The sequence below is a fragment of the Echiichthys vipera genome (assembly GCF_963691815.1).
Source record: "Echiichthys vipera genome assembly, chromosome: 4".
Taxonomy (NCBI): domain Eukaryota; kingdom Metazoa; phylum Chordata; class Actinopteri; order Perciformes; family Trachinidae; genus Echiichthys; species Echiichthys vipera.
The window spans coordinates 5,846,922-5,861,122 of record NC_139829.1 but is presented as its reverse complement, the minus strand read 5'-3'; the positions used below and the strand labels follow the sequence as shown (position 1 = coordinate 5,861,122).

Sequence of the window (14,201 nt, the reverse complement as noted above, 5' to 3'; positions counted from 1 at the left end):
AAATCAGGCATTTACATTTGTAACATAAAAATGTAAAGAATGAAGCCGTAAATGTGAATAAAAGCGAGTGGAAAACCAACTCTGCGACTATTCCGCACCGAGCTCAATCCTTTAGCTGTTTCAGCCACCTGGGAGCTCCTTTTCAGCTTCACCAACGGCCGTTAAAGCTGTTAAAACAACCCGGCGCTCGGCTGACTTCAAGCGTCGTGCCAGAACCCGCTTCATGAGCTCAAAATGCTGACTGACTCCACATAAATAAAAAGTAAACACAGGCTCAAGGGTCGGCTGTGGATCAGAGGTAGAGCGGGTCCTCTTCCATTGAAGAGACTGGTGGTTTGATCCCCAGCTCCCCTGGTCCGCATGTCGAAGTTTCCTTGAGCAAGACACTGAACCCTGAATTGCTCCCCGTGCTGCGCATGGGTGCGTGAATGTGGTGTAAATTAGTTGGTATGTAGGTGTCCACTGCCATCTGTGTGAATGGATGAATGTGACAAGTAGTGTGAAAGCTCCTTGAGTAGTCCTAAGACTGGTAAGGCGCTATAGAAGTCCATGTACCCTGACTCATCATTAACTAGGCTCCACTCTTTCGACACTCATATTGGAGTTAAAAAGCCAACCACAGCACTTTGTCAGGTGTCACTGTGAGCGCTTTATTGGTTTCTCGGTCGGTCTCTCTCCGTCTGTCTTAATAGACTGTTGAGTTAAAGAATGAGTACAATGAAAGGGACCCCGGGGGACACAGACAGAGAGGCAGCAGCCAGGAGAGGATTGCCAGACGCTCAACGGTGCCAAGGCCTCAGATGAAAGGAAACCAGCACCCGTTTGTCAGAATCATCATTTCAAGACTTCACTTCTCTTACTCTATATAAGCCTCTCATGTTCAACATGTTACCCTCCAGTTCATCACTCAAATGTAGCAGATCCTGCCTGCGATAGTCATCATTTCTGTTCTCTGTAATGTGCTACCTCGTACAAAAAGTCCTTCTTTAGATCTTCAGTAGCTTCTTTCCTGGCCACTTGGGGGTGACAGAAACAAGTCGACCGTGACACATTATCATGTTTTTAAAGCTATTCATCCCTTTCTTACATGTCCCACAGCACAGACTAAAAATTTGAACATGAGCTCCGTGAGCAGCATAAGTGAAACGGCTGGTTAGTTTACAATAACGCTAATGCTAATCTTCCTTGCACAAATACCACAGTATTACAGAACTATAGTAACTGATAGCATCTGGATGCTGCGTTATCTCATGTAATGCTGCATTCTATCCATCTTCAATCGCTTGTCCCTATCAGGGTCGCAGAAGGGCTGACAACGGGCGTGAGGCTGGGTACACCCTGGACAGGACGCCAGTCTATCACAGAGAACATAGAGATAAACAACCATTCACACTCACATTCACACCTACGGGCAATTTAAAGTAATCCATTAACCTAACATGTGCATGTCTTTGGACTGTGGGAGGAATAAACCAAAGAACCCGGAGAAAACCCACGCAGACACGGGAGAACATGCAAACTCGCCTGCTGCGTTCTAGGATCAGTCAAACTAAAAGGACCTGTCCAGAAAGATGGAAGCATCTTCCAGGTCTGAAAAGTGAAGTCAATAGCGAGGTGCCTATTCTACTCTATTCTATTCTATTCAACCAGTCGATTGAATAGAAGTCATGGGGAAAATGCCCTACTTGTGTCACGGTAGTTGTGTCATAGGGCAAGACACTTTACCACCTTGCCTTGTGTGAATCCACCTTGAGTACTGAGAAAGGTGCTATATAAATCCAATCCATTATGGTTTCAGATTCAGAAAGAGAAAACAAAAAAACAAACTCAGACAATTAACGTACAACCTGTGTTCCTAAAAACAAATTAAAAAAACGTATAAAAATAATTTACACAGGATAAAATTTCAAAATAGCCTTTTATTTAAGATATCTTTGGCAGTTCGAATGAAGTAGAAGAAGTAGAAGGTAGAAGTATTTTTCTTGACTTATAGCAGCAGCCTGATGGTAGCAAATGTAAAGACTTGCAGTGGAGTGCCCTTAAACCAGCAGATCGTATAGAAGTCAATGAGAAAGTGAGCCTACGTCTCACTTGATTTCTTGGCTCAGTAATTGAATGTGTCATGTTATCCGTACCTGTAGGTGAGGTCTGTCTTCTCCAGACGTCCTCCGTACAGGACGAAGCGTCTCTGTCGCCCCCGATAATTTACCTCGTTGTGAGCGGGGTAGTCCGGCACGCCGCAGCGAGGCCGGTTCCACGTTAGAGAGGTGTTTGTCGTCTCCTTTATCAAGTCCTGAGTATGAGGAACCTTCCCCCTCTTCTTTAGGTCAGGGAACTTTTCAGAAACCTGCAACAACAACAACAACAACAACAACAACGGCGTTCATGAGCGAAAAAAAAGGAACATTTAAAAAAAAGTCTGGTTACACTTGCAAGCATGGACGTATGATGAGACAATGGGCCCCTGGGCAGAGACATGTAAGAGGCCCCCCCACCCTTAACTAGACACCCAAACTCAAAGTCTACTTTCAGTCATTTTGCAACTCCTTGTGCTTAATTTTTGATTGTTTTGCATTTGTTTTTAGTCATTTTGTCACGGTTTTGTGGTGTTTTGCATCTATTTTTAGTCATTTCGTCATCTTAACGTATGTTTTACGTCTTTTTTTAGCTGTTCCTTTACTGTTCTGGGGTGTTTAGCATTCATTTTTAGTTGTTTTGTCACCTTTTTGGGGTGTTTTGCATCTATTTTGACTCAATTTGACACCTTTTTGGGATGTTTTGAGTCTATTTGTATTCGTTTTGTCATCTTTATGTGATGTTTTGCATCTATTTTTAGTTGTTTTGCACTTCCTTGTGGTAGTTTTTCATCTCTGTGATTGTTTTGCATCTATTTTAGTCACCTTGCATGATTCTGGTTGATATTTTTTTATCGATTTCAGTGTCAATCATTTAGCATCTCTTCGTGCTCATTTTGGATCTCTGTGGATGTTTTTCTGTTTGTGTTCGTGGTCATTTAGCATCTATTTGTGATTGTTTTGTGTTTTATTACAACAACATTTTGTAACTAAGGGCCCCTGACCCTATGGGCCCCTGGGCCTGTGTCCGATTGGCCTGTTCAGTAATCCATCCATGCTTGCAAGGACTTGGAGACATGGTTGCTTGTTTGTTGCTACTCCTCAATGAAAACCTGTATCTGCTCTTTTATAGAGCCTATAGCTCCCCCACAGAGTCAATATATGTTTAAAAAAATCAAACAAATGGAGACTAAACGCCAACAGTCTTTAGATCAGATATGGTTCAGCTTGATAAGGCTTTATCTGATGTTGTTGACAGAGAGAAACCTCATATCACACGTAAAAAAACCTCCAGAACAAGCAGCAGATTTGAGCTCATCCATAACAGCACTAACAGGCCGTGAGCAGAAACATCTCCCCCCTAATGTGAGTAAGTGGTTTGAGCAACAAAACAAGCAGCTTACATTTTGTTTAAACAAAGTGAAACGCAGGAGGTGGAGGGGTCGGGGGGAGATCGGGGAGGTGTGTACTGTTTGTTCTGTGATCCAGGACCCGTCAGCCGCCGTGTTTCTGCAGTCTGGAGCACATTCCACGAATCCTGCTGGGTTTTGTTCCCCTTAACTTACAACAACGACACGGTTTGAGTCCTGCCGGGCCGAGCCAGGCAACAAAAACATCATTCAGTTCTATAGTTAATGGAGCTAGTATGAATTAATGTCTATGTTTTAATCAAACATCTTAAATGATGCTGACAGTAGATGTTCAGTTAGTCAGGGCTGAAAATATAATTTAAGTTTTATGATCACAGAGAGATGAGGTATTAAACTCATATTTGTGCATGCATCAAAAACAAACCGTGAGATTGAAAGTTTCCCTCGAAATATAATTGAGAACGCCGTTAAGTTGCAGGGGAACCTTAATTGGTGGCTGCTGTCTCGGGTCTTTCTGGTGTTTTGAAATCTATTTTTAGTTGTTTTCGTCACATTCTGTGTGTTTTGAGCCAATTTTTGTCGTTTCAGCATCTTTTTGTGGTGTTTTGCATCTTATTGGCTAGTCATTTCGTCACATTTTGTGTGTTTTACATAAATTTTTAGTCGTTTCGGCATCTTTTGGGGGTGTTTTTCATCTTATTTTGAGTCATTTCGTTACCGTTTTGTGTGTTTTGCATTTATTTTTAATCCTTTGGTCACATTATTTTAGCTTTTATCTTTCTCTGTTTTCCTTAAAATAAGGGCAAAAACCTGAATACTGTGTGCATGTAAATGTCGTCACTGACTCGTCCATATTGTTTCAGAGAAGGATCCATTTAAGCAGCAATCCTTGCAGCATTATTATGTAATGGGGCATTCACACCAAACGCGGTAGATGCAAATTGAACAACAACTCTACATTGAAAATCACTGTAAATGGCACTATGACACGCAATTCAGGCAGAGGCGGCCCTGAATGATGCGTCAGGCGCGACAAGACGCGGTGCGAGTGGTGCATCTAGAGCATCTGGCAAGTCTGAAGTGACGCGAATAAAGTTAAAAATATTGAACTTTTCAGGCGACATTGCGGAGCGACAGCCAATCAGCGTTGAGATTGCGGTTAGCGTCATGGAAGTTCTCCGTGACATCCAGGGGCTCACCAAAGCCACTATAGTTGCAGTCCTTGGGGGAAACCAGTCTGTTCCTGTGGATATAATGTAATGGACATAACTATGCACTGTGGATGGCAGCAATGTGTCTTTAGGCATCTAGTCTGCCGGAAATCCAGAAGAAGAAGAAAGCCGTCAGTGCAGAGTGAAGTTAAAGGGGGAGACCGGGCAGCACCTGTACAGCTACGGAGGTTAAATCACTGACGGCCTGATCTCACTGCAACACAACTACTCTTTCAAGAGCCACACACTTCATCTGAGAGCTCATTTCTGTTCTTTTTAAGAAGCATTCAGACCCCTGTTAGCACTAGCATCGATTTCCTTTTAGCACAACAGCAGAGCAGGCTGAGCCGGGGGTCAGCTTCGGATAGGTAGCCGCCTCGGCTGCTACCTGTGATAGACACGAATGAAGCGATGATCAAAAATGTGACAAATGTGAGCAAGCGGCATGATACAAACACCTGAAGCGATTGTATTCACGTCATTCACGTTTGGTGTAACCGCAACATAAGAGAGAAGATCTGCACAGCATCCGCTGATAGAAGTAATTAGTTTCATGTCAATAAATTGAGAGCATCTTTTTCCCACAGGTTGTTCTGAGCTGCAGCAGAAAAGGAAATGTGTGTACAGTCACAGTGTAATAGGAGGAGAACACCCAGCAGTGAGTGTGTAACTCTGCAGATGTGTTTGACTTCAGATGAGGAGGCTCTCCTCTGTAATTTGCTTCAGTGGAAATGACCATTTCCTTGTTGCCGATAATAGGACGCCCTGGGACGGACTGTCCGGGATGAACTACGTGGCTCTGTGACCTGATTATGAGCGTGTGTGTGCTGTCGCTTACCTCAGAGAGTTCAACATGAATTTAAACTAATGCTGATCCAGCTCTGAGATACATGTCTGTCTCCATTCCCTAAACTGCCTTCTAAATTACGTTTACTGGGAAACTGATTTTCCGACGGATCGGGCTGTCCTCGATCCACATATTAATTTCTGTAGAAATTACTTTCTGAGCTAAGAAAGAAATCGGGTGTATAAGAGGAGGATCGCGGTGGTGGACGAGTCACAAAACACAGGACTGCATTCTCTCTAATGTCCAGCAGGAGGAGACTCCACTTAAAGCTGCATTCTCTCTAATGTCCAGCAGGGGGAGACTCCACTTAAAGCTGCATTCTCTCTAATGTCCAGCAGGGGGAGACTCCACTTAAAGCTGCATTCTCTCTAATGTCCAGCAGGAGAAGACTCCACTTAAAGCTGCATTCTCTCTAATGTCCAGCAGGAGGAGACTCCACTTAAAGCTGCATTCTCTCTAATGTCCAGCAGGAGAAGACTCCACTTAAAGCTGCATTCTCTCTAATGTCCAGCAGGGGGAGACTCCACTTAAAGCTGCATTCTCTCTAATGTCCAGCAGGAGGAGACTCCACTTAAAGCTGCATTCTCTCTAATGTCCAGCAGGGGGAGACTCCACTTAAAGCTGCATTCTCTCTAATGTCCAGCAGGGGGATACTCCACTTAAAGCTGCGCTCTCTAAAATGTCCAGCAGGAGGAGACTACACTTAAAGCTGCATTCTCTCTATTGTCCAGCAGGAGGAGACTCCACTTAAAGCTGCATTCTCTCTATTGTCCAGCAGGGGGAGACTTCACTTAAAGCTGCATTCTCTCTAATGTCCAGCAGGGGGAGACTCCACTTAAAGCTACATTCTCTCTAATGTCCAGCAGGAGGAGACTACACTTAAAGCTGCATTCTCTCTATTGTCCAGCAAGGGGAGACTCCACTTAAAGCTGCATTCTCTCTAATGTCTCTCATTCAGTCTTATATACAGCAGTGGCTCCAAAAAGAAGTGTGATTGTATAGAAGTCTCTAGTTTCAAGTATTCTTCAATACAGCATGATGTTCATTTAGTAAACTGTGGTCCCATTTAGAGTCAAATAGACCAGAAAGAAGGGGATGCTTTAGACATTTGAGTTCTCACATTAAGCTCCTCTGGGTGATGAGGAGATAAGTTCAGGCTCACAGTGCATGTGTGTTAAAAGGGGCTCAGAGAGAGTTTTGTGGCCCAAAATCTTCACGTTGCATTAGTAATAGAGCTCCTCATCTTGGCAGGATTAACCTGTGGCCCCCCGGGCAATGACCTCTACCGACCCCCGACCTACTGTCGCCTCCAAGTTCCCATTAAATCCAGTGAAGCCAGAACTCCGATGCTGGCGTAAAACTATATTTGTGTAGTGGTAATATAAATCACCTTTATTAGGAATATGCATCTTGTGACCTCTTGTGGTCATGTTGTGGTGTCTGCATTCTCTCTAATGTCCAGCAGGGGGAGACTCCACTTAAAGCTGCATTCTCTCTAATGTCCAGCAGGGGGATACTCCACTTAAAGCTGCGCTCTCTAAAATGTCCAGCAGGAGGAGACTACACTTAAAGCTGCATTCTCTCTATTGTCCAGCAGGAGGAGACTCCACTTAAAGCTGCATTCTCTCTATTGTCCAGAAGGGGGAGACTTCACTTAAAGCTGCATTCTCTCTAATGTCCAGCAGGGGGAGACTCCACTTAAAGCTACATTCTCTCTAATGTCCAGCAGGAGGAGACTACACTTAAAGCTGCATTCTCTCTATTGTCCAGCAAGGGGAGACTCCACTTAAAGCTGCATTCTCTCTAATGTCTCTCATTCAGTCTTATATACAGCAGTGGCTCCAAAAAGAAGTGTGATTGTATAGAAGTCTCTAGTTTCAAGTATTCTTCAATACAGCATGATGTTCATTTAGTAAACTGTGGTCCCATTTAGAGTCAAATAGACCAGAAAGAAGGGGATGCTTTAGACATTTGAGTTCTCACATTAAGCTCCTCTGGGTGATGAGGAGATAAGTTCAGGCTCACAGTGCATGTGTGTTAAAAGGGGCTCAGAGAGAGTTTTGTGGCCCAAAATCTTCACGTTGCATTAGTAATAGAGCTCCTCATCTTGGCAGGATTAACCTGTGGCCCCCCGGGCAATGACCTCTACCGACCCCCGACCTACTGTCGCCTCCAAGTTCCCATTAAATCCAGTGAAGCCAGAACTCCGATGCTGGCGTAAAACTATATTTGTGTAGTGGTAATATAAATCACCTTTATTAGGAATATGCATCTTGTGACCTCTTGTGGTCATGTTGTGGTGTTTTGCATCTATCTTTAGTGGTTTCATTATATTTATTTGCCTCAATTTTTAGTCGTTTCGTCACCTTTTTGTGGTGTTATGCATACATTTTTTTGTCGTTTCGTCACCTTTTTGTGTATTTAATTTTAATCTTTTTATCATCACTTTGTGTTTTTTTGCATAAAATTTTAGCCTTTTTATGGGGTTTTGCATTTATTTGTAGTAATTTTGTCACCTTTTTATGGAATTTTGCATCTAATTTTAATCATTTCGACACCTTGTTGTGGTGTTTTGTATCTACTTTAAGTCGTTTACGCAAAAGCCACAACTTTAGTGGGGAAAATTCCCTAAATAAGAGCAATTAATCAAATTATCATAAACATTATTGACCTGGAGCGGCCACTGTGCTCTTACCTCTGTCCCCCAAACAAGACTGTAGCCGCTGATCCCAATCAGTGAGGTGGGGTGAAGGGAGTGTCGGCTTTCAGGGTCGTAAAATTTTGGCTAATTCTAAGTGGTAGGTGCATGGGGAGCCGCCTCTGTCATTTCAAAGGAAGTGTGGTTAAAGGACTGAACCCCCCTCTACCTCCTGTGTGTCAAATGGATTGTTTGACCCGTCTGACCCCACAGCCGAGTTAAACCCTAAATGTGCAGGATTCCCAACAGGTTTCACATCAAAGGTCAAGGTCAAACCCACATAAGAGCATTAGCTCCATCCTCACTTGTTAAATCTCTTTTTGCTCTTGAATGCAGTATAATAAAGAAATAAAGACAACCAAATTCAAAGAGTCTACTTTTAGTCGTTTTGTAGTCATTTTTGGTCTGGATTGGTGTCATTTTGCAATCAGCACTGTTTGTACACGTAACTACGACAAGTAACGCAGTGTAACTTGTGTGTCATCATCACATTTTTATTACTGTAGAAATTACGTCCAGAGCAAAGAAGAAAGAAATCAGGTGACGTAGTATCAGAGCACCAACACCCCCGTAGGGAGGAGGGTCAGGGTGGTGGATGGTCCCAAAACACAGGACTTTCACCTGGAGGTACGGTGTTCAAGTCCTGAAGAATTAAGACAAACCACCACCATTATATGATCTGAACCAAGTCCTTTACTGACTAAACTTAATCAACACCTTTAGTTACTAAACTTAACCGTCGCCTTTTGTCGTTTAAACTTAACTGTCACCTTTAGTTGTCTAAGCTTAACTGTTGCGGTGCACTTCCCATCGCTATTTCACAGATCTAAATAGATGTCATATTTGAAAATCATACGAACATGTTGATGAGAACACGTTGAACATTTACTTCATAATGAAGCTGAAGTTATTTATGCCACTTTTGCTTCTATGGTTTCAAATTAAGGTTATCTTTTCAAGTGATGACACAATATGGTTCAAAGTGTCTTGATGTTGGACTCAGAAAAAAAGGTTTCTTGGTTAAACCTGGTACTGTAACGCAAACATGTGAGGCCCCTCCGCAGACCTGACGAAACCGAAGCCTCCGTATGTGACCGTGTGCTGGATGAACAGGTAGATTCGCTCCTTGGTCGTGTCAGACTGAAGCACGGTGACCTGGTGGAGGTGATGGCGGTGGTTTTGTTGTCAGACAGAGCCGCTGTTCAAACGCCGTGTCCAGACATGTTTCTCTGTGAATACCAATGTCAGATCCCCTGCACCGCTGCTCACACATCGTGTCATCACTGGGTTAGGGTTAGGTAAGCAGAAGCTAGATATGTCCATACTTGTAATGGACCCCCCCGCCCCTACACACACTCACACACACACACACACACACACACACACACACACACACACACACACACACACACACACACACGCGCGCGCGCACACAAGCTCTCGACAACCTCCACAGCCGCCGTCACCTTCATCACAAACTCCTTCACATGTTCATGATGCCTTCGGGCTGTTTAGGAGTTTCATGTCTCATCACCGGCTTCTTGCACTCTCAGCAGAAAGTGACAGACTAATTGTCTCAAGGGTATTTTTGTTAAGTCGTCACAAAGTCTCCCGAAAGGATTTCTATTGTCTGCTCAGAAATGACACATGATGCGTGGCCACAACACTTCTGTGTCAGCGGCTGACTCACTGACATCTTAGCCGTTTAATAAAAACCCTGGAGTTAAAACAAATGTGTGTGTTCAGCTGTTTAACTTTACTTTGGAGGATAAGTAAATAAATCAGACAATAATTTTTCAGAAATATGCTTATTCACTTTCTTGACGAGAGTTAGATGAGGAGATTGGCGCCGCTCTGATGTCTGTGTCAAGCTACAGCCACATGCACCGCAAACCTGAAATTGCCTTAACATTACCTGGAGGAGCTGTACGTGAGAACGCAAACATGCGATTCAGCACAAAGAGCGTTTCATCCCTGGGTGAGCCCATGTGTGAATAAAGCCGCTCATTCTCCAGCCTCACCTAGAGCGAATCTGCCTATTGATGATGTTTATATCATGCTGCAGACAACAAACCTCTGACGGAGAAGCAGAAAAAGGATAATTTAAACAAAAACGGCAACGAAAACGAGATTCAGCAGCAAAAAGCACGAGACAAACACGCCAAAATCACAAGACAAACTCAAGGAACGGCAATAGACTGTTGTTCATGACCGAATAAAGAACAGGCTCCGTCTGTGCGCTGTAATCCGCATCATGTCCTGGGGCCGTATTCACAAAAGACCTTAAGGCTCAGAGTAGGTCCTAACTAGCTGATTTAGGAGTAACTCTTAAAAATAAGGGGTGTTCCACTCCTAATTTTAGGACTCCTAACTTTTTAAGATAAGTGTAATTCACAAAGCATTTTAGCAGTAAAAGAAGCTCCTAAATCTATAAAAGCGTCACGCCGAGTGTTTTTTGACTGACAGGGAACGGGTTCTTGAACCGGTGCCGTTCAGAAGTCTTTGAACCTTGGTGCTCCTAGCGAAAGTATCCGTTTTGTGGGAACCACTGTAATCAAGGATGCGTCAGCAACTGAGGGCATGTACAATGCAAAACATCAGTAAATGTATAGTGCGCAGTGGGCCTGATTTGTTGTGTGTTATTGGGGTGCATAAATGACCTGAACGTGCCATGATGTGGAGTTATTTAGTTCCATGTTAAAGTCTCTCTCATCACATTGTGTTGTTTTCTTCAGAGGATTATAAGACAAAAACAGAGGTCTGCTGTGTGCAGACGGAAAACTATTTCTCTACTTCAACCTTTGACAAAGCAGTGCAGATAAATTAACTTCTTCGGTTCTTACCTTTCACAATAAAAGCTATAGACACACACTATAAAGCTATAGACACAAACTGCATAGGTAACTGTTTACCAGAGGGAACTCAAATTCATTCAAAGCATTTCATTAAGATGAAACAGTTCAGTGTCAGCTGTTTCTGGTCAGAAATCACAGGAGGAGACACTTTTATTTTGTCTCCTGTTCAGAGTCTCCAGAGCTGACCTCCGTCACTTCACACAGCAGCAGAAACAACACACGGGTCATTATTAGTTCTCAAATGAAAAACTGTAGCTGCTGTACATCCACTGATATCTTCACACATATCTAATAACGTTTATTCCTCCTCTGCTCTGATCGCTCTCTCTTATCCACTCAGAACACATCTCCTCTCACATGTTCACGTCCTTTATTGGTCACGGCTGCATTGCTCTATCTTTTAATTGGCTCAGCCACTGATGTTGTCACGGTTGAACCGGTTCACACTGAAAAAACCCCAGCTATCAGCTATATATCAGCTATAACAGCGTCTCTCAGCTGTCAGTCAGGAGGATTTTTCTCCAGACGACAAATTTTCTATCCAGACCTCACAAAGTGCTGCAGTTCATTCACTTCCCCACTGAAGTGTTTCTATCATACATTCACTCTTAGGGACTCATTTCTTCTCAGCCAATCACTGTGGGCATAGAAGGGATGAACATGATGTCATCCATAGCAACGAGGTCAACCCCGCCCTCTAGTCTAATCTAAGGAGTCCCTCCCACTCCTTAGGAAAAGGTGGTCTCAGAGGTTTGAAGAAATTACTCTGAATTAAGAACTTGTAGCGCTCCTTAAGGTGCCTTCAATAAATTAAATTAAATTAAATTAAATTTTATTTACAGTGCCAAATCATAACAAAAGTTATCCCAGGACACTTTACAGAGTAGGTAAAGACCACACTCTATGACTTATTGATGATTTACATGGACCCAACAATTGAGTACACAGTGGCAACAAAAACCTTCCCTTTAACAGACAGGAACGTCGGACAGACTCAGCTCGATGGAGGACGGACATCTGTCTGCATCGGTTGGGGAGGAAGAAAAGGAGAGAGAAAGAGAGAAAAGACAGACAGATGGACAGAGAGAGACAAAGACAGACGCAAAGACAGACAGACAGACACTTCCAGAGATGCAAGCATCCACAAAAGTAACAGTGACTATAGTGATAAGCATTTTGCGCTGGGCTCACCGCGAGGTTGGGTGCAGAGACCCAGTAAACGGCTAAATCAACGTTAGTATTAAAACAACCGTTAGCTCATAAACTGCCTATTTACAAACCTGCTGTGATGCTTATGAACCTTGAAGCATTACGTTTTCTTCCCAGATCATGATAAGACTTTAATGCAACGTTTAATAGTTTGGGAAACTCAGACACACAATACCTTTTACCTACATCTTTCTAACCGGCTTGATGTCGCTCACTGGTTGCTTAGGAAACATAAACATCACACTCAAAGGTCTCATTGGTAGCGCTTTTGAAAGGTCAGCGGCAACTGATTTGAACTTTGAGCGCAGCGGCAGAGAGGCAAATCTGAGCAGTGCGCGCTGCTACCTTGAACGCTTGAACAAAGCGTTGTTACCGGGTATCATGTGTAGGGGTCTTTAGGAGAACTCTTAGCGCTGAGATTAAATGTTTTGTGGAATACGGCCCTTGACTCCTGCACGCTCTACCAGGCGCTCCCTCACCCTGAACCACACTGAGTATTTTCAGTAATTGATATGTGTGTGCTGCATGTGTGAAAGGAAAATTCAGTTCAGAAAAGCTTTCATTTAGCACAAAGACTGAAAACGTGAATGAGCTATAGCTTGCATGTTTTGTTTCAAGTGGAAAAGATCAGGTATGAACTGATTGGTAACTGAGAAATTCTTTAGGAAATGGAAACTCTTTATAACATATTTCAACTCTCTAAAGGTCTCACTGCCAGACTAAACCTCAATCTCCTTCGTCCTCCCTCAGTCTTCATTCTGATTTTTATTCATTGATTTGCTCGTTACCTGTTTCATTATTGCTCCTTTAACAGGGAAAATGTGTTAAGAGGAGGAGTACTTGAGTTACATTGTTTTGACTTTTAAATGTCTGTTAAAGCTAAACTCTCTAATACAGAAATTTATGCAAAACGTAATCGACACACTTCCAGCTCCATTTCCAAGGATCTTTTCAACTTTTTATGTTGGAAAACATATTTGTACAGCTTTCTTTTTTAATTTTGGTGAAAGGAAAAATCATTATAACGCCCGCTTTGGACCGTTTCTGCCTCTTCACCACAACTCTTTCTTGTTGCAAGTTTCTAGCAGCGCAGACCCACGAGTTTGACATCATTGTTTTGAAAATGAACTGTTCAATTAAAGGAATTCCTAAACTCCGAGGCATAACGATTCAGGTTCTGACTCCAATTTGTTACTGGTCCTCAACTGGAACCGGTTCTCAATTCCTGTCCTTAAACAAGTACAGTGTGTGTGTGAAAGAGCAAATTCAAGCAAATCCATCACACGTGCAGAGACCAATTTGTTCAGAGGAACAGCATCGACAGACCAGCATGCATTGCATCGACATGTGTTTTGCATCAGCAAAGTAGGAAATGTATAAACTGCAGCAGAAGAAAGACGGAGAGGCTGAGGGAGTGCGGCCCAAAAGGAAATTACAAAAGTTGATCGAAAAATTCCTCCTGAAATCCACTGAACATCTAAAATTGATAAAATCTGAAAAAAAAGAAAACTGATTTGAGGGTGCATTGACACATATTTGAAAGCAAAATACTATTACTGATTGTTGGCAGGTGCAGCAGCTGATTCTTCTAACGAGAACGAGCATAAAAACTGAGAAGTAAGAAGATTTTTCATCAACCTGATATCTGTGTTAACCTAGTAACAGTGAAGCCGGATGATAGGAAGTAAGTCATAAGTGAGAGTTTACTCGAGGAGACAGATAAGGTTTCAATTTGAAGGGTGTGCTCTCATTGAAAAAACAGGGACAAAGGATTGCTTACAGTGAGACAGGATTTACAGTGGCTGATAGGAGGACGGGATGTACAATATTTCATCAACAAATCCCTCGTTATCATTCTTCTTACTCTCCTAATCCAATATATCATCTGAAAATCAGAAACACCCCGCAGTGGAAGGTGATATAAACCATCTGGGCA

General features: G+C 42.8%; 1 protein-coding gene across 1 annotated transcript in view; it reads right to left on the bottom strand.

Moving 5' to 3' along the window:
* Nucleotides 1-14,201, bottom strand: part of mmp11a (matrix metallopeptidase 11a) — a 33,059-nt gene that overhangs the window by 14,105 nt on the left and 4,753 nt on the right. Inside the window, 1 exon segment of the mRNA XM_083912025.1 lies at nucleotides 2,136-2,347. Coding sequence (XP_083768151.1) covers nucleotides 2,136-2,347 — 212 coding nt within the window.